Source organism: Bombina bombina, chromosome 2, assembly GCF_027579735.1.
Source record: "Bombina bombina isolate aBomBom1 chromosome 2, aBomBom1.pri, whole genome shotgun sequence".
Classification (NCBI taxonomy): domain Eukaryota; kingdom Metazoa; phylum Chordata; class Amphibia; order Anura; family Bombinatoridae; genus Bombina; species Bombina bombina.
Genome location: NC_069500.1, coordinates 435374618 through 435393204, shown reverse-complemented (window position 1 = coordinate 435393204; position 18587 = coordinate 435374618). Strand labels below are relative to the sequence as shown.

The 18587-nt window shown below is 40.1% G+C and overlaps 1 protein-coding gene across 1 annotated transcript; it reads left to right on the top strand.

Annotated features, from left to right (window-relative positions):
• The first annotated feature begins 3541 nt into the window (after positions 1 to 3541).
• Positions 3542 to 6846, top strand: LOC128647810 (cytochrome c oxidase subunit 6A, mitochondrial). Its single transcript, XM_053700530.1, has 3 exons — positions 3542 to 3701; positions 3940 to 4085; positions 6609 to 6846. Exons 1-3 carry the CDS (start codon positions 3599 to 3601, stop codon positions 6705 to 6707), a joined length of 348 nt encoding a protein of 115 aa, XP_053556505.1. The 5' UTR covers positions 3542 to 3598; the 3' UTR covers positions 6708 to 6846.
• Positions 6847 to 18587: the final 11741 nt, after the last annotated feature.

Below are 18587 nucleotides of genomic sequence, written 5' to 3'. Positions count from 1 at the left end.
TTAGAAATTCCCAATGTTTACATGTTCTTTGCTTTTTTTGAAAGTTATAGGGCAATAAGTACAAGTAGCTCTTTGCTATTTCCAACGCATTTTTTTTCTCAAAAATTAGCAAAAGTTACATTGTAACACTGATATCTGTCAGGAATCCCTGACTAATCCTTCACATGTATATATTTTTTTATTAGACAACCCAAAGTATTGATCTAGGCCCATTTTGGTATATTTCATGCCACTATTTCACCACCAAATGTGATAAAATAAAAAAAAATTGTTAACTTTTTCACAAACTTTAGGTTTCTCACTGATATTATTTACAAACAGCTTGTGCAATTATGACACAAATGGTTGTAAATGCTTCTCTGGGATCCCCTTTGTTCAGAAATAGCAGACATATATGGCTTTGGAATTGCTTTTTGATAATTAGAAGGCCGCTAAATGCAGCTGCGCACCACACTTTTATTATGCCCAGCAGTGAAGTGGTTAATTAGGTAGCTTGTAGGGTTAATTTTAGCTTTAGTGTGTCTCCCACCTGACACAATCCAACCCCTGATCCCTCCCTGGTCCCTCTCAAACAGCTTTCTTCTATCCCCCACCCCTCAACCACCCTGATCCCCCCTAAACAGTTTTATAACCCACCCCCCTCTACCTATTTTCCTCCATCTTAGGTACTGGCAGCTGTCTGCCAGTACCCAGTTTGCCCGTAAATTATGCAAAACATTTTTTATAAAAATAAAAAATATTTTTTTTTCTATAGTGTAGCTGCACCCCCTCATTACCATACCCCCTCCTCCTCCTAGATCCCTTTCCTAACACGGATTCCACATAGGACCCCTCTCTCCTTCCTTCCCCCTCCTCCCCCCTTCCCACTCACTGCCGTGCTGTAGCGGTCCCACCCGCTCCCGCCCCCTCCGAATCCCCGCCCGCCCCCTCCAGCGATGGACCACTCACCCGTCTCCCTCCAAACCCTCACATGCCACCAATCATCGGCACCATTGCTGGCCGATGCAGAGAGGGCCACTCGTTACTGCCTAAAGGGTATTGAACGCAATATTGAGGCATCGTTGCTATACCCTGAGAGCTGCTGGAAGCAATTGCGATCGCTTCCAGCACTCAATTTGACAGAGGACATGCCAGGTACGTCAATGGTGGTTAACTGACGTTTTTTGGAGGACGTACCTGGCACGTCCTCGGTCGTTAAGGGGTTAAGCAACTTTCTAATTTACTCCTTTTATCAATTTTTCTTCATTCTCTTGGTGTCTTTATTTGAAAACACAGGAATGTATGCTTAGGAGCCGAGCCATTTTTGGTTCAGCAGCCTGGGTAGCCCTTGCTCATTGGTGGCTATATTTAGCCACCAATCAGCAAGGTAGCGCTGAACCAAAAATGGGCCAACTCCTAAGCTTATATTCTGCTTTGAATTTAAAGATACCAAGAGAACGAAGAAAAAATGATAATAGGAGTAAATTAGAAAATTGCTTAAAATTGCATGCTCCACCTGAATCATGAAAGAAAAGAAAAAAATGGGTTTCATATTCATTTTGCCTTTGTCTAATATTTGAACCACATTACCAACGAGACAATTAATAACAACAATATTGTGCTTTTAGATTGATGTTTGCCAAACTGTGTTTTGAGGTTTGAATCTATTAGTCTGGATTTTCCTTAGGATTTCCCTTATGACAATCCTAAGTAGTGGCAGTAGAGATAGTTTAGTGTGGGTGGCAGACAGTAAGAGGGCATTTTTGGGCATTTTCTGGGCCTATTTCAGACAGGAGACAATTTTGTTAACCCTTGCACCCACTGAACTGTCACAGACTTCCCCGGAGTATCATGGCTATGTCAATCTTCTACATCACAAATTGGTGACAGTTGAAGAGTTGTTTAACTCCTTTCTTTGACAATATCTGTAAAGCAGTTTTTTTTGTTGGCAATCATATGTAACAGTTTACACTGAATTTATATAAAAGCAGAAATACCTTTACACTGCAAAAGTAAGTGTTTATGTGGGTGGTTTATATACATGGTTTGAGTCCTTTACTCATTGGCTGCTTTGAATTTCAAAGCAAAATACAGTGGGACCTCGGTTAACGAACGACTCAGTATACGAAATTTCGGTTTACGAATGCAAAATCTTTTAAAAAAAATGCCTCGGTTTACGAATTTTTTTCGCAATACGAAACAAATGTCCCGGTTTGCCCCTCGGTTTACGATTTTTTTTCGCAATACGAAACAAGTGGCCCCTGCATACTGAAGTGTGGGTAGCAGTGTGGAGGTGTTGGAGAGGTTTTGGAGCCATTTGCAGCAAGTTGTTGAGCCTTTTGGAGCCATTTGCAGCAAGTTGTTGAGCCTTTTGGAGCCATTTGCAGCAAGTTGTGGAGCCTTTTGGAGCCATTGGAGCCATTTGCAGCAGGTTTTGGAGCCTTTTGCAGCAGGTTTTGGAGCCTTTATTTGACTTTTTTCTCACCTCCGGAACGCATTAATTGGTTTTCAATGCATTCCTAAGGGAAACCATGTTTCGGTTTACGAATTTTTCGCAATACGAAACGTCCCGGAGAACGAATTAAATTCGTAAACCGAGGTCCCACTGTATTAATTTTTTTCCATAGTATATATTTTAAAAATATTAAAATTAGATGGCTATAAAATTATGTATATTCATACCAGAGTTTAGGCTCTCATTATTAATATGTGAGTAGGGAAATTCCACCAACCTAAAGGTCCATCATAGTGGAAAAATAATATGGTCTAATTTGTCACTGCATGTAATGTTAACACTAGCAGGGGTTAAATACACAGTTAAAGAATTGCTTAGGAGTTGTAGATGTCCCAAGCATAAACACATGCTGACCCAATCATCAGGGATAATTGCAGAGCTGGGTCATGCAACTATAATGGTCATTTAACTTATGCACTCCACCATCCAAGCCCCCATTCCCTCAAAAAGTTATTTAGTAAAGAGCTCTTGGGTAATGTGCTGCAGTCATATTTCTTTCTATTTGTGTTTGCATTGACCATACAGTGAAATACAGAGCGTATATTTTTTTATTTCGTTTGCTTGTGCTGAAACAAGTTGTTTCCCTGCTATTTTTGACTTGAGTGATAAAAGTCTGGGATGATTTTTTTTTGTACATAACCATACTATGTATAGCAGGGGTCGACAAATTTAGGGGCCGGAATTTTACCCCGAGCCAGTAATGTATTCGTTATGAGCATGGTGGCTGTATAAACACATGCAGAACGATTAAATCAAGATATAGAAGAACTGAATATAGGTAATCAACCAAATAGCTGGCGCATGAGCATCACTAAACATTATTACCCAAAAGTTTTGCATGTGACTCGTCTCCCAGTTGTCCAACATGCTTACTAGAGGGCGTGAACCTACTGCGCAAGCGTATTGTTGTCTGGTACGCCTCTTGCGTAGCCTGCTTGTATAGGTGCTATTGATATTCTGTTTGCAGCTCCGTTTTCCCTTCTTTGGGAGCGTTTGACATGCGCAGTCCTTTACCTACTTTTGCGCATGAACATTGACGGTCCCTCCCACTCCATATAGTGTAGTGGAGTCAATTCCTCTTCCGGTTAGTAGTTCACCGACGAGATGGCATCTCTTGGCAGGCTGTCCGGTCTTCTTGGTCGCTCTCTTGCACGCCGTGGGCGGCAATACTCTTCTGCTGTGTCAGGAGGCGAGCATGAAAATGCAGGTAACGCCGGGTGTTAGTGAGGGTGTGATTTGGGATACTGACATTGTACCTGGGGTCACCTTGGCGGAAATGAACTTCAAGGCCTGACAAGGGTGATACAGTGCTTGTAAAATGCGTTCTGCTGAAGTGCGCCCGTTGTGCCAAGTGGTGTATACATCGTTTGTCAAGTTAATGTGAATTTTTGAGTTTGCCACACGTTTTTTTTTAAATTAAATGTTGAACATTTTCTCTTTCTTAGCTCGTACCTGGAAGATTCTGTCCTTTGTGGTGGCTCTGCCAGGGGTCGCAGTGTGCATGCTTAATGTCTATCTAAAGACGCAACAGCACTCACATGATGAGCAACCTGAGTTTGTTCCCTATGAGCACCTGCGAATCAGGACCAAGGTGAGAGAGGGCACAGGGAGTATAGTCATTACCTGCGACTATTCTTTGTTGCAATTGTTACTATTGCCTTTCCATTAAAGGGACACTGAACCCAAATTTTCTTTCGTGATTCAGGTAGAGCATGACATTTTAAGCAACTTTCTAATTTACTCCTATTATCAAATTTTCTTTATTCTCTTGGTATCTTTATTTGAAATGCAACAATGTAAGTTTAGATGCTGGCCCATTTTTGGTGAATAACCTGGGTTGTCCTTGCTGATTGGTGGATAAATTCATCCACCAATAAAAAAAGTGCTGTCCAGAGTACTGAACCAAGAAAAAAGCATAGATGCCTTCTTTTTCAAATAAACATAGCAAGAGAACAAAGAAAATTTGATAGTAGGAGTAAATTAGAAAGTTGCTTAAAATTGCATGCTCTATCTGAATCACGAAAGAAAAAATTTGGGTTCAGTGTCCCTTTAAAAACGAGCTTTTTTTTTTTTTTTTTGTAGGACATAATACTTATATGCAGTGATGCAGCTTAATTGTAAAATGATGACATGAAAATTTCACCTGGACATCTCTTGATTACAAGAACGATATTTTAACTCAAAACTTCTTTAGCCCAGTGCTCCATTAACTGTTATGGCAGCTACTGTTCAGCTGCAAGTTGAAAAATAGTAATAAAAAAAATAGCCCATCAGCAGTGCTGAGGTCATTCTTTGCTTTGATCTGAGATTTCACTATAATCTCATGAAATTTCATATTAAACTTCCTTAAACTGAATAGGAAAATAACATAATTGTGCCTGCACATACCAGATGCACACTCCCTTGCAAGTCCTGAGGTTAGCATCCTGATAGGCTGCTTGTCTCCTTAAGGACAAGGCCATTTTTCAATTTCTTACCCTTAAAGCGAATGTAAATTTTGATGTTAAAGTGCCTGGTTTTTAAAAATTTGATTAAAAACAGGGGCACTTTAATTATTCAATATACATTTCACTGGTGTTGTGAAAAAATACCTTTTTAAACTTGACAGCCACTCCAGCTTCCTCCGCCCGTCGCAAAGCCTCTTCCTGGGTCTAAAATGAGGAATCTGGCTTCCTCCAATCACAGCGTTGAATCAGACATTGATTCCCCCGGGGGGGGGGGGGGTGATTGGAGGATGACGATCCATCATTTGATGTCCGAAATGGCTTGCGACAACCGGGGGAAGCTGGAGCGGCTGTCAAGTTTAAAAGGTAAGTATTTTTTTTCACGAGTGAAATGTAAATTTTTATGAATTAAAGTGCCCCTGTTTATAATCAAATTTTTAAAAACTGGGCACTGTAGCATCAAAATTTACTTTCACTTTAAGGACAGGGCTATCTTTACATTTCTACGGTGTTTGTGTTTAGCTGTAATTTTCCTCTTACTCATTTACTGTACCCACACATTATATACTGGTTTTTCTTGCCATTAAATGGGCTTTTTAAAGATACCATGATTTTCATATCTTATAATTTACTATAAAAATAATTCATAAAATCATGATGGGGAATAAAACACACTTTTTCTAACTTTGACCCCCAAAATCTGTTACACATCTACAACCACCAAACAACAACCATGCTAAATAGTTTCTAAATTTTGTCCTGAGTTTAGAAATACCCAATGTTTACATGTTGGTTTTTGTTTTTTTGCAAACAAATTTGGTGTTTTTATAAAAAGTAACCCCACTTTTTCTGTAGTGTAGCTGCCCCCTCAATACCCATCCCCTCCCAGCTCTCTTTCCAAATATTATTTCTCCTCTGCAATCACCATCTCCCAGTGCTCCTGCCCCCACCACCCTCTTCCAGACTATCTGAAGATCGTGGGCACCCCCCCCCCCATCCCGCGTGCTTTTGCACGCACCTGGGAGTGATTTCCCACACCTGGCTGGGAACTCACCAGTGATGGGCCACCCACCCGCCTCTTTGCAATGGCACCCACAAACTATCGGCACCATCGATAGTGTGCTAAAAAAGGTATTGCAGTAATGCCTCAATATAAAGGCAATACCTTTTTTGGAAACGATAAGGATCGCTTCCAGCCACTTTAAACCCCTAGCGACGTACAGGGTACATCACTGGTCTTTACCAACCAGTTTTGGTATGATGTACCCTGTATGACATGTGTCGTTAAGGGGTTAAAGTCTCTTTTCAATAATTGAGGTAAAATCTTCCTTTTTTATTCTCATAGATGTTCAGGTGATATTTTCTAGTCAGCTTTTTAGTTATGCTGCATCGCTTTCAATTGCTTCAACATTTGGGTATTATGTCCCTTTTAACCTTGGAGAATTTGCATTTGGGACTAATGTGATGTGCAAATAATGCAAGTCAAATTTTTTTTTTTTTTTTATTCTGAATGTTTATAATTATGGTCACCTTTAGTCCAGTTGCTTACATTGATGCAACATATTCTTCAACAAAGCATTATTTGCTTAAATACTAAAGGATCGTTAATTATCAATTATTTGTAGAGCTCCAACATATTCCACAGTGCTAATGTTTTGTTTACTTTCCAGAAATTCCCTTGGGGAGATGGGAACCACAGTCTGTTTCACAATCCACATGTGAATGCTCTTCCCACTGGCTATGAAGAATCTGATCACTCAGAACATTAAGTGTGATGACCTTCTGTATTCAGGACCAGTATATTCTGTGGGGCCACATCGGATGTCCGGGTCACTAAACTGTATTTAGTACTGTAAATTTGCTTTGATCTTCTGAGGTCACTATAATTAAAATGTCTGTGGTTCTATGCATAGGAGTCGGTCTCTTACTGGAGTTAGTGTATCTTGGTTGTGTGTGTGCGCTGCTCTACTATATTAACATTTATTCACTTTGCTGAACTGATATTTATACTTTATAAAATGTTGGATAAGCATTTTTTATAATTTAGATTGTACTGGAAAGGCAGTACAAAAAAGTGATGTAAAGGGGCAAGGAAAGTAAAAATAACCTTCCAATTTATTAACTGTTTACTTCTAAAACGCCAACAGATTCTGCAGTGCTATACAATGTAAAGTATGTTGCTAACAAGTATAGGAGTTTAGGTTACATTTTGTGAGGGTACGTTACTGCAGTAGTTCAACTGACAAATTTAAACAAGAGGAGAGGAATGTCCTACCCTTGAGCACAATCAATGATAGGCACTTATTTAGAGTGGTCTACAGGTAGGAATTCTGTCAATCTAGACGAGAGACACAGAAGGTGAGAGGGAAGAAAATCCAGAAACATGGTAAAGTAAATTTTGAGTTGGAATGAATCTGTAAATGGGAGAATGTGTGTGCCAAGAGCAGTGGGAGGAAGGTGCAGAATATTGCATTGAAATGAAGAGCAATACAATTGTGTGAAGAAGATATGACTCAGACTGTGCAACTGCAGTTAATCCTTCTTTGCAATCAGATCTGTGATCCTACGAAGAGCAATTAAAGGGATACTGAACCCATTTTTTTTTTTCCTTTTGTGATTCAGATAGAGCTTGCGGTTTTAAGCAACTTTCTAATTTACTCCTATTTTTCTTAATTCTCTTGCCATCTTTATTTGAAAAAGGCATCTAAGCTATTTTTTGGCTCTGAACAGCACTTGTTTAATGGTGGGTGAATTTATCCACCAATCGGCAAGAACAACCCAGGTTGTTCACTAAAAATGGGCCAGCATGTAAACTTACATTTTTGCTTTTCAAATAAAGATACCAAGAGAATGAAGAAATTTTGATAATAGGAGTAAATTAGAAAGTTGCTTAAAATTGCATGCTCTATCTGAATCACGAAAGACAATTTTTTGGGGTTTAGTGTCCCTTTAAGAGTGGTTAAGAGGGTTAAACTTGGGTTGCATGATGGAAAGTGCTTTGTGAAATAGATGGTTTGCAGACAGTGGTCCAATGCTTTAGGGAAGCTGGGATGTCTGACGTGAGTCTGTGGCCTAGACCACAGGGAGAGTGTTCAGCTTCAAGTGTTTCAAGAATGAATGTAGTGGTTTAAGCTGTGTAGTAACAGGGGTAAGAGTGTACAAACAAATGGAAGAAAAACTGAAATAAGAACACTGTAAAATACATAGTCTATCTTTAATGCAGATGAATTTGTCATTATACATCTGCTGGGCTTTTGTGAAACAATTGGATTTGTTTGCAGACAGTAGTCGGACGCTTTAGACAAGCTAGGATGTCGTGAGAGAAGAGTTTCATCTGGGTTTTGTTAAATAGATGGTTTGTTTGCACACAGTGATCAGATTCTTTTGGTCAGAGCTAGGTGTCTGATTTTACTTATATTATTAAAGCAGACTCGGGAGCAGCAATGCACTACTGGTAGCTAGCTGCTCATTGGTGGTTTTGCATATATGATTCTTGTCATTGGCTCACCCAATATGTTCTCTCCCAGTATCACATTGTTATCTTTCAACAAAGGATGCTATTTATGATAAATATAAACTGGATATGCTCTAGCTCTCTGGTTTTCAAACCTATCCTCAGGCCTCCCTAACAGGACAGATTTTGAGGATAACTTTGGTTAGAGCAGGTAAAATAAGTTTACTAATCAGCTGGATGGTGAAAGAAAAAAAATGGGATTTATATGTCCCTTTAAAGGGACAGTCTACTTGTAGATGTTTAGGGCCAGCTAACAAGTGGACTGCTAAATATTGTTTTCATGAAAGCGATATTTGCGCTCCACTATATAATACCAGCGCACGCTAATGTGCGCTGGTATTACAAGCTGTCGGCAATGTGAGTTAGCATTGTGGGGTGCGCTTCCATAGACTCCAATGAGAGCTTCGTTCTGATGCCATCAGAACCTAAGCACAGCGAAGGGGGGAAAAGAAGCGCATCAATGGCAGTAAATTTAAATATGTATGTGTATATATAAACTTGTACTGTATTTTGGGGGCATTTAGGGCACATTTATAAAATTAACCAGAGATCAGATCTCCGGTTAATCTTATAAGCGTTGATTGCCACCCAGAGCTCGCTGTGGCAATAACCAGCTACTTGTAATGTCTCATTAATTATCTACGCGCCCGCATGATAATTTACCTCTCCACTTGTAATCTAGCCCTTTTTGTTTAAAAAAATAGATAATCCCTTTTACCCATTCCCCAATTTTGCATAACCAACATTTATTTTTTCCTTTGTGATTACTTTGTATCTAAACCTCTGCGGACTAACCCCCCCCCCCCATTTCAGTTCTTTTGACAGATTTGCATTTTAGCTAATCAGCGAAGACTCGTAACATTGTGCCCACTCCCGTGGGGTTATTTATCTATATGGTACACATGAACAAGCACTGTCTAGCTGTGAAAATGGCAAAATGCCTTTACGGGCTAAGAATTTTTCATATCAGCCTACCTAGGTTTAGCTTTCAAAGAATACAGAGAGAACAAAGAAAATGTGAAGCTAAAAGTAAACTGGAAAGTTGTTTAAAATTGCATGCCCTATCTAAATCATGAAAGTTTAACTTTAATGGCCTTTTTAAAGTTTTACTAGCTGTTCACTAAATGTTTTGCTGGTCAATAAAAAAAAAAATGGGACGTTGAACTCTTATCCTAGTTTTGTAAACCTGATTTACAAGTTCTCAAAAATGAAAAGCAACTCGGGGAAACTACTATTGAAAAGCATGGCAGAATGAATATTTTGGCTATTTGAGGACAAGACAGAATTACCATCTACTCTGATCTAGGCAATCACCGTGTGCAGTTCCAGTAACTTTTTCCATTCTTCATGGAGTCCCTTGAGTCTCTCTACAGGGAGTATTTTATATCAATAGCAAGCAAAATAATGTATTTTGCAATGTTTTTTTTTTCTTAAAAGGACATTTAACTCGGTGTCGTAATTAAAGGGACAGTTTACTCCAGAATTTTTATTGTTTAAAAAGATCATTTCTTTATTACCCATTTCCCGGTTTTGCATAACCAACACTATATTACTATACTTTTTTCTCTGTGATTACCTTGTATCTAAGCCACTGCAGACTGCCCCCTTATTTAAGTTCTTTTGACAGACTTGCATTTTAGCCAATCAGTGCTGACTCATAAATAACTCTGGAAAACTTGTGAATGGGTAAAAAAAAAGGGAATATCTGTTTTTAAACAAAAATAATTCTGAAGTAGACTGTCCCTTTCCAATGTACTTTTATTATCAAATTTGCGTTCTTTTGGTATTCTTTGTTGAAAGCTAAAACTAGGTAAGCGCATGCTAATCTCTAAGCCTTTGAAGGCTGCCTCGTATCTCAGTGCATTTTGACAGTTTTTCACAGCTAGACATTGCTAAGTTCATGTGTGCCATTGCCATATAGATAACATTGTGCCCACTCCCAAGGAGTTATTTATGAGTCAGCACTGATTAGCTAAAATGCAAGTCTGTCAAAAGAACTGAGATAAGGAGCAGTCTGCAGAGGCATAGATACAAGGTTATGCAAAACTGGGGAATGGGTAATAAAGGTATTATCTATGTTTTTAAACCATATCAATTTTCAAGTAGACTGTAGCTTTAATTTCAGAAGCTAGATAGTTTTAATGGGTAATTTATCTGCTCTATATTAAACAGCTAACAAGCCATTTTTCTACTAAATATGTCCTAATTCAGCCGGGAAAATAGGGCAGTTCCTGGTTTAAGCCCTCATTGGATATGATACTTATTTTGTACTTAAAGGGACAGTATACACTCATTTTCATATAACTGCATGTAATAGACACTACTATAAAGGATAAGATGCACAGATACTGATATAAAAATCCAGTATAAAACTGTTTTAAAAGGTACTTAGAAGCTCTCAGTTTAGTTCTGTTGAAAAGGTTGCTGGAAAGCCCACTGCAAGTGGGAAATAAGACCCTCCTCCCCCTTCTTTTGCATATGAAAAGACCCTTTACACAAACGGGAGCACGCTGGAGAAGGTAGCTGACGGTATTCTCGTAAAACTTTGGGGCTTGGTTAGGAGTCAGAAAATCAGAGCAATGTTATTTAAAAATAATGAAAACTATACATTTAACAAAAAACTTTATAGGCTATATAAATAATCTACAAAACATTTATGCAAAGAAAAAATGAGTGTATAATGTCCCTTTAAAGTGAATGTAAATTTTTATGCTAAAGTGCCCGGTTTTTAAAAATTCGATTAAAAACAGGGGCACTTTAATTCATCAAAATTTACATTTCACTAGTGTTGTGAAAAAATACTTGCCTTTTAATCTTGACAGCCGCTCCAGCTTCCTCCACCCGTCGCAAAGCCTCTTCCTGGGTCTAAAATGACGAATCTGGCTTCCTCCAATCAAGGCGTTGAATCAGACACTGATTCCCCCGGGGAGAAAGCCGTGATTGGAGGATGACCGATCCATCATTTCTGACGTCAGAAATGGCTTGCGACAACTGGGGGAAGCTAGAGCGGCTGTCAAGTTGAAAAGGTAAGTATTTTTTCACAACACAAGTGAAATGTAAATTTTGATGAATTAAAGTGTCCCTGTTTTTAACAACATTTTTAAAAACCGGACACTTTAGCATCAAAATGTACATTCACTTTAACTAATACACTGCATGTAAGTGCAGCCAGAACAATGCTGCACCATCTGACCCAGAAGAATGTAATCAAGACTTTGCATGCTTTGAAAATGAGTGATACGTTAAATGGCATATATTTACCTTTGTGCTATTTAATTCCTACGTTACACAAAAATATTAACCCCTGTTTTATATCTACAGTAATTTGCTGTTATTTTACACCAGCATCCTGGGATTCCCCATGCAATGACGGTGATATCACCATGGTCTGGAAGTGGTAGGCAGCTGTGCTGGATGGAGGTTAAAGGGACAGTCAACACCAGAATTTTTGTTGTTTTAACCCCCTTAACGACCTTGTATGACGCTGGTTATTATGCCCTTACGTCTGTACGTCGCTGCATTCCTGGGCTTCTCTCTGCTGCAATCTCGCTCAAAATAGCGGGATCGCGCTATTTCTTCATGCCCCTCAAAAGGGGCACTGCAGAAATGGATTTGCAGAGAGGGCCACCCTGTGGGCCTCTCTGCATCGGACAGCGGTGGTGCCGATCATTGGTGGGAGCGTAAGGAGGGAGGGAGGTGGGTGGGCAGCCCATCGCTGGAGGGGCGGGAGGAGAGCAGGACCTCTATGCAGCAGGGGAAAAAAATAAGAGCCAGGAAGTTAGGTGGGAGGAAGGGCAATAAGGAGGATCCTATGTGGGATCCATTGAGGGAAAGGGATCTGGGAGGGGGGTAGGGTAATAAGGGGGGGCAGCTTCACTACAGAAAAAAGGGTATATATTCCCCCACACACACACAAAAATCTGCCTAATTTGCAGCAAACTGGGTACTAGCAGACAGCTGCCAGTACCTAAGATGGCATCAAATAGGTAGAAGGGGGAGGGTTAGAGAGCTGTTTGGGGGGATCAGGGAGGTGGGGGTTAAAGGGGATCCTACACTGCAGAAAATATTAAAATATATATGTTTTTAGTGCCAGGTTTCTAAAGCAAATTGTTAGATATTTAGCAAAGAAAACAGAACGCCGCTCCTGGCTCTACTGAGCGGGTGTTTTCTTCTCTTAAGCGCATCTGGGCGATCGGACGCACTGTGACTAGACCGTGCCCGCGATGCGATTAGCAGAAGAAAACACCCGCTCAGTAGAGCCAGGAGTGGCGTTCTGTTTTCTTTGCTATATATCTAACAATTTGCTTTAGAAACCTGGTGCTAAGCTAATGTTATATAATTCTACACTATTTGCAGAATTATATATCATTATTTGCTAGGTTTTACTGGCCCTTTAACCCTACAAGTTACCCAATTAACCCATCACTGCTGGGCATAATACACGTGTGGTGCACAGCGGCATTTAGAGGCCTTCTAATTACCAAAAAGCAATGCCAAAGCCATATATTTCTATTTCTGAACAAAGGGGATCCCAGAGAAGAATTTACAACCATTTGTGCCATGATTGCACAAGCTGTTTGTAAATTATTTCAGTGAGAAACCTAAAATTGTGAAAAAGTTTTAAAAAAATGTATTTGATCGCATTTGGTGGTGAAAAAGTGCTGCAAAGGGAACATTAGAATGTGAAATATTAATTTACTTGCAATGGATGGGCTCTACTGGATCAGCAACCTGTGAGGAAGAAAGGCCTCAGCATGCTGGTAAGACAGAGTGGAGGGGTGCTTCAGTCCAGGTAAGTGACTCAGGAACTACACAACCCAAGAGCTATCCAATAGTACTCTCCTTACAGGTGCTACATAGCTGGGGGTTACAGCCTTACACCTGAGGAGGTTTAACATAGGAGTTTGGGGGAATGAGACAAAGGATAGTTCTTATCTAGCATCCTTAGGACTCCTTAGCAGATCAATTTACCCTCTTTACCTCAAAAACCTTATGTTTTGCATGTTTCTAAAAAAATGGGTAGTGTCTCTTTAAGAGCCACTAATCAGATCTCAAAAATCACAGTGAAGTTGGGCAGGAGCACCCCAGCAAAGCTGTTAAATGTAACTTCCCTTACCCATAATGCCCAGTCATTCTCTTTGCCTCTGTCAATGGAGGATGTACGAAGATGGTGTCTGAAGATATATTATCCTTTTTATGGGTATTTTTCCCTGCAAGCAAGGATTGGAGTCCAGCTGTGTCCACATCAATCTCTTTAATAAGAGTAGTGGTGGCTTTTAGCAGTTATAAGGCAGCGAGGTAGTCTTTGCTTTACTTCTAACACATTTGCTTCCCCTTTGCAGAAAGTTAGGGTTGGTTACTCTGTTCTTTCTTTTACTACAGGTCCATGACAGGGAGTGGAGTACTTGTCACACCTAAGTAGCTGTTATCTGCCCTGGATCCACAGGTAAGTGCCTTTGCCTTCTAGGTACTGAAGGACAGCACTTTAGAGGTTAACCCTCAGGTGGATTTTTTTGAGGACATAGTTATCTTTTATTTGGTTAAGGGTACATTGTATGAGCAGTTTTACTGGCACTTTATCTGTCAAGAGGTTAATGCCTCTTGTCATTAAATGTGAACACATATATGTGAGAGACTTACGACTTGGCTGAAGGGTTATTAAGGGATTTTTACTTTTCCCTTTATTTATAGAGCAGATGGGCTATGGCAGAGAGCTTATGGAAGGAAAGGGATCTAAAGGACCTTTTACTTTTAAGAGCCTTTTGTAATTAAAGGGATGCTGAACCCAAATTTTTATCTTTTGTAATTCAGAAAGAGGATGCAATTTTAAGCAACTTTCTTATTTACTCCTATTATCAATTTTTCTTCGTTCTCTTTCTTTGAAAAAGAAGGCATCTAATCTTTTTTTGGGTTCAGTACTCTGGACAGCACTTTTTTATTGGTGGATGAATTTATCCACCAATCAGCAAGGACAACCCAGGTTGTTCACCAAAAATGGGCCGGCATCTAAACTTACATTCTTGCATTTCAAATAAAGATACCAAGAGAATTAAGTAAATGTGATAATAGGAGTAAATTAGAAAGTTGCTTAAAATTGCATGCTCTATCTGAATCACGAAAGAAAAAATATGGGTACAGTGTCCCTTTAACGCGCGCATGTAATGGCGCAGTTTCTTTTTTCAGCCACTCACGTGACTTCCGCACTTACGTTATATCGGAGCGGAGCTTAGTGAGTCTAACAGTGTCGGCTTTGTGGCTGGTACTCGACGATTGGATTGTCTGCCAAGAGGAAAGGATCTCTACAGGAGACTCTCGCTTCCTCTTGATAATGGGTTTTCAATTCCTGTCACGGTAGGAGCCTCAGGCAGTCTGAGGTTGATTTAAACAGTGACAGTTTTTCCTTTGCCTTAAGGATATTAATTTTGTTTATGTGATAAAACATCTATTTTTGTGCTCTATCGTTCTGTGGGAACAATTTATTTCAATTCTAAATTTGTCATATGTAGTGGGACCTGATGTCTGTAACTATGGACTCAGAACAGGATCAGTCAATTTCTATGGATAAATGCTTACTTTGTTTAGAGGCCCAAATTGTCCTGCCTATGCAATTTGTTCCTCATGCTTAGCTAAGACTCTAAAATTTAAAGATAAATGACTCCCAAGCCAATTGTCTCTCAGGATAATACGGTTTGGGATATGCCACAGCTTTCTCCCCAAACGTCCAAAGCCTTAATGGTTTCACATGCAGTGCCCTGCAGTTCCTCTCAGCCTCCTGGGGGTGTTTATTTGCTGAAAATCAAAAGGGAAGGAGAACAGCACACCTGTTTGTGGGGCACTGAGTAAGATTTGCCAAATCTTGTCAATCCAAATAGTCATACATCCAAAGCACTCCAGACACCAGAAGAAATCTTTGTTTAAAAGACCTTTATTTTCATTAGTTGGGTCCAAAAGTTTACAGGAACAACGTTCCGAACCTACAATAGGCTCTTAGTCATGTACACTGATTGCATGCAGGTTTGTACCTTTTATACCCTCACCCGAGTAATACAGAGTTCTAGGTAACATTATAGTGATCTGCTGGTAACATATTGGTATTGCATCTTTCAACTTCAATATTAACCCTTAATGTACCAAACTCAAAAAGTTAAAAACATAGGTAAAGTAAAACCATTATATGCGGGAGCAGCATCTTATTGGTGCGATGCCTTGTCTGATCTGATATCAGAAGAGACTACGATAGGGGAGATCCAAGATAGGATCAAGGCTCTTAAATTGGCCAATACCTTTATCTGCGATGCTAACATGCAGGTAATTAGACTGGGAGCTAAGATGTCTAGCTTCACTATTCTAGCTCGCAGAGCTCTGTGGTTAAAATCCTGTTCGGCTGACATAACTTCAAAAGCCAAGCTTTTGTCTCTACCTTATAAAGATAGAACTTTATTTGGGCCTGGTTTGGCGGAAATTATTTCTGAAATTACGGGAGGAAAGGGATCTTTCCTTCCTCAGGACAAGAAGAATAGACCTAAGGGTTGCCAGAACTCAAATTTTCATTCATTTCATAATTTTAAAGGACCAAAGTCTTCCTCCTCTTTTTCCAAACCAGAACAAGCCAAGACCTCTTGAAGGTCCAGTCAATCTTGGAATAAGGGGAAGCAGAACAAGAAGACTTCCACTGATTTTAAATCAGCATTAGGGGTCTGCCCCCAATCCAATTTTGGATCAAGTGGGGGGCAGGCTTTCTCTTTTTCAGCATGCCTGTATAAGCAATGTCCCAGATTCGTGGGCTGTGGGACATAGTATCCCAGGGTTACAAAATAGGATTCAAGTCTTGCCCTCCAAGGGGCAAATTCCTCTTGTCAAGACTATCCACAAACCAGGTAAAGAGGGAGGCCTTCTTAAACTGTGTAGAGGACCTATCCTCCCTGGGAGTAATTGTTCCAGTTCCTCTCAAGGAACAGGGTCAAGGATTCTATTCAAATTTCTTTGTGGTTCCCAAAAAAGAGGGAACTTTCCGTCCCATCTTAGAAATGTCCCGTCTAAAATGCCTCAACAAATTCCTCAGGGTTCCGTCCTTCAAGATGGAAACCATTTGTTCCATTCTTCTATTTATTCAGGAAGGTCAGTTCATGACGACCATAGACCTGAAAGATGCGTAGCTTTATGTTCCCATTCACAGGGATCATCACCAGTTTCTGGGATTTGCCTTTCTGAACAAACATTTCCAGTTTGTTGCACTTCATTTGGTCTGACCACGGCTCCCAGAATATTCACAAAGGTTCTGGGGGCTCTATTGGCAGTGGTCAGATCCAAGGGAAAAGCTCAGCGCCTGTGGACTCGGGAGGAGTCTTCTCTTCCCATAAACATCTTAGAGTTGAGAGCAATCTTCAATGCCTTGACAGCTTGGCTTTAATTGTCTTTAGTCCGGTTTATCAGATTCCAGTCGAACAACATTTCTTAGTGGCTTACATCAACCACCAGGGAGGAACTCGGAGTTCCTTGGCCATGAAGGAAGTGACTCGCATTCTGCAGTGTGCCGAAATTCACAATTGTCTCCTATCTGCCATTCACATTCCAGGAGTGGACAACTGGGAAGCGGATTTTCTGAGCAGACAGACTTCTCATCCTGGGGGAAGTGGGCTCTCCATCCGGAAGTGTTCTCTCAGATAACCCTTAGGTGGGGGGTCCCAGAGTTGGATCTGATGGTGTCTAGTCAAAACACCAAGCTTCCAAAGTACGGTTCAAGGTCAAGAGATCCTCAGGCCGCTCTGATAGACGCTCTAGCGGTTCCTTGGATCTTCTCTCTGGCATACCTGTTTCCTCCGGTTGCTCTCCTTCCACGAGCCATTGCTCGTATCAAACAGGAGAGAGCATCAGTAATTCTAATAGCTCCTGCATGGCCTCGCAGGATCTGTTTCGTGGATCTGGTGAGGATGTCATCTTTTCCACCTTGGAGTTTACCTCTGAGAAAGGACCTTCGAATTCAGGGTCCATTCCTCCATCCAAACCTAGATTCTCTGAAGCTGACTGCTTGGAGATTGAATGGCTAGTTTTATCTAGGCGTGGTTTTTCTGAGCCGGTCATTAATACCATGCTTCAGGCTTGTAAACCTGTTACTCACAGTATATACCATAAGGTATGGCATAAATACCTTTATTGGTGTGAATCTAAGGGATTGTCCTGGAGCCGGGTGAGGATTCCCCGGATTTTATCCTTTCTTCAGAAGGGTCTGGAGAAAGGGTTATCAGTCAGTACTCTGAAGGGTCAGATATCTGCTCTATCTATTATTTTGCACAAACACCTGGCTGATTTGCCAGATGTTCAAGCTTTTGCTCAGGCCCTGGTCGAATCAGGCCTGTGTTTACATACACACACACACACTCACAGAGACATCCACAGAAAATGCACAAAGACAGACACATAAACCCTCACAGAGAGATCCACAGAAAAAAAAAACATACACACTCATAGAGACACCAACAAAAGCACAAAGACATAAACACAGACACCCACAAAAGGTAAAATTTCTGCACATTGCAATCCCCTAAATCAACAGTGTGTGACATGCATGATAAAAAAATTGCAGAAATTAAGAGATCACTTTTTAAAGAATCATATTTGTAAATGTGCAAACAAAAATACTTCTGTGAATTCAAAATTGTACGTTATTGATCCGTCAGGATGAGTAGATGAAGAAAAATACTTTTGAAAGGTTAACATATGTTTGGGTCCCCCCCCCCCCATTTTCCCCAACCAAGAGCACCACTTCAAATTTGGTGTACAAATGTTCCCATTTGTCAGCTGTACTTATGGATTTTGAAAATGTTGTACTCTATATGGTCTTGGTGGAACCATAAGCTGTGGCACTAGGTCTCATACCATTAAATCTAGTTAAATGCAGGATTTAAGCTTGTTTGTATGTATTTCAAAATTAAGTCAGCTGTAGTGTAAATTGAACAGTGTTAAGTTAACCTGTCTAATTTCAAATACTGAGCAATCTTAGCCTGAGAGTATAACATTTTATGCAGATGTAAAAATATTAGATAAAATGCCTCCTGGCATCTGGAAAGTCCTTGCATAAAGGGACAGTAACTGGAATGTAATTAAAATATATATAAATAAAAAAAAATCATATTTG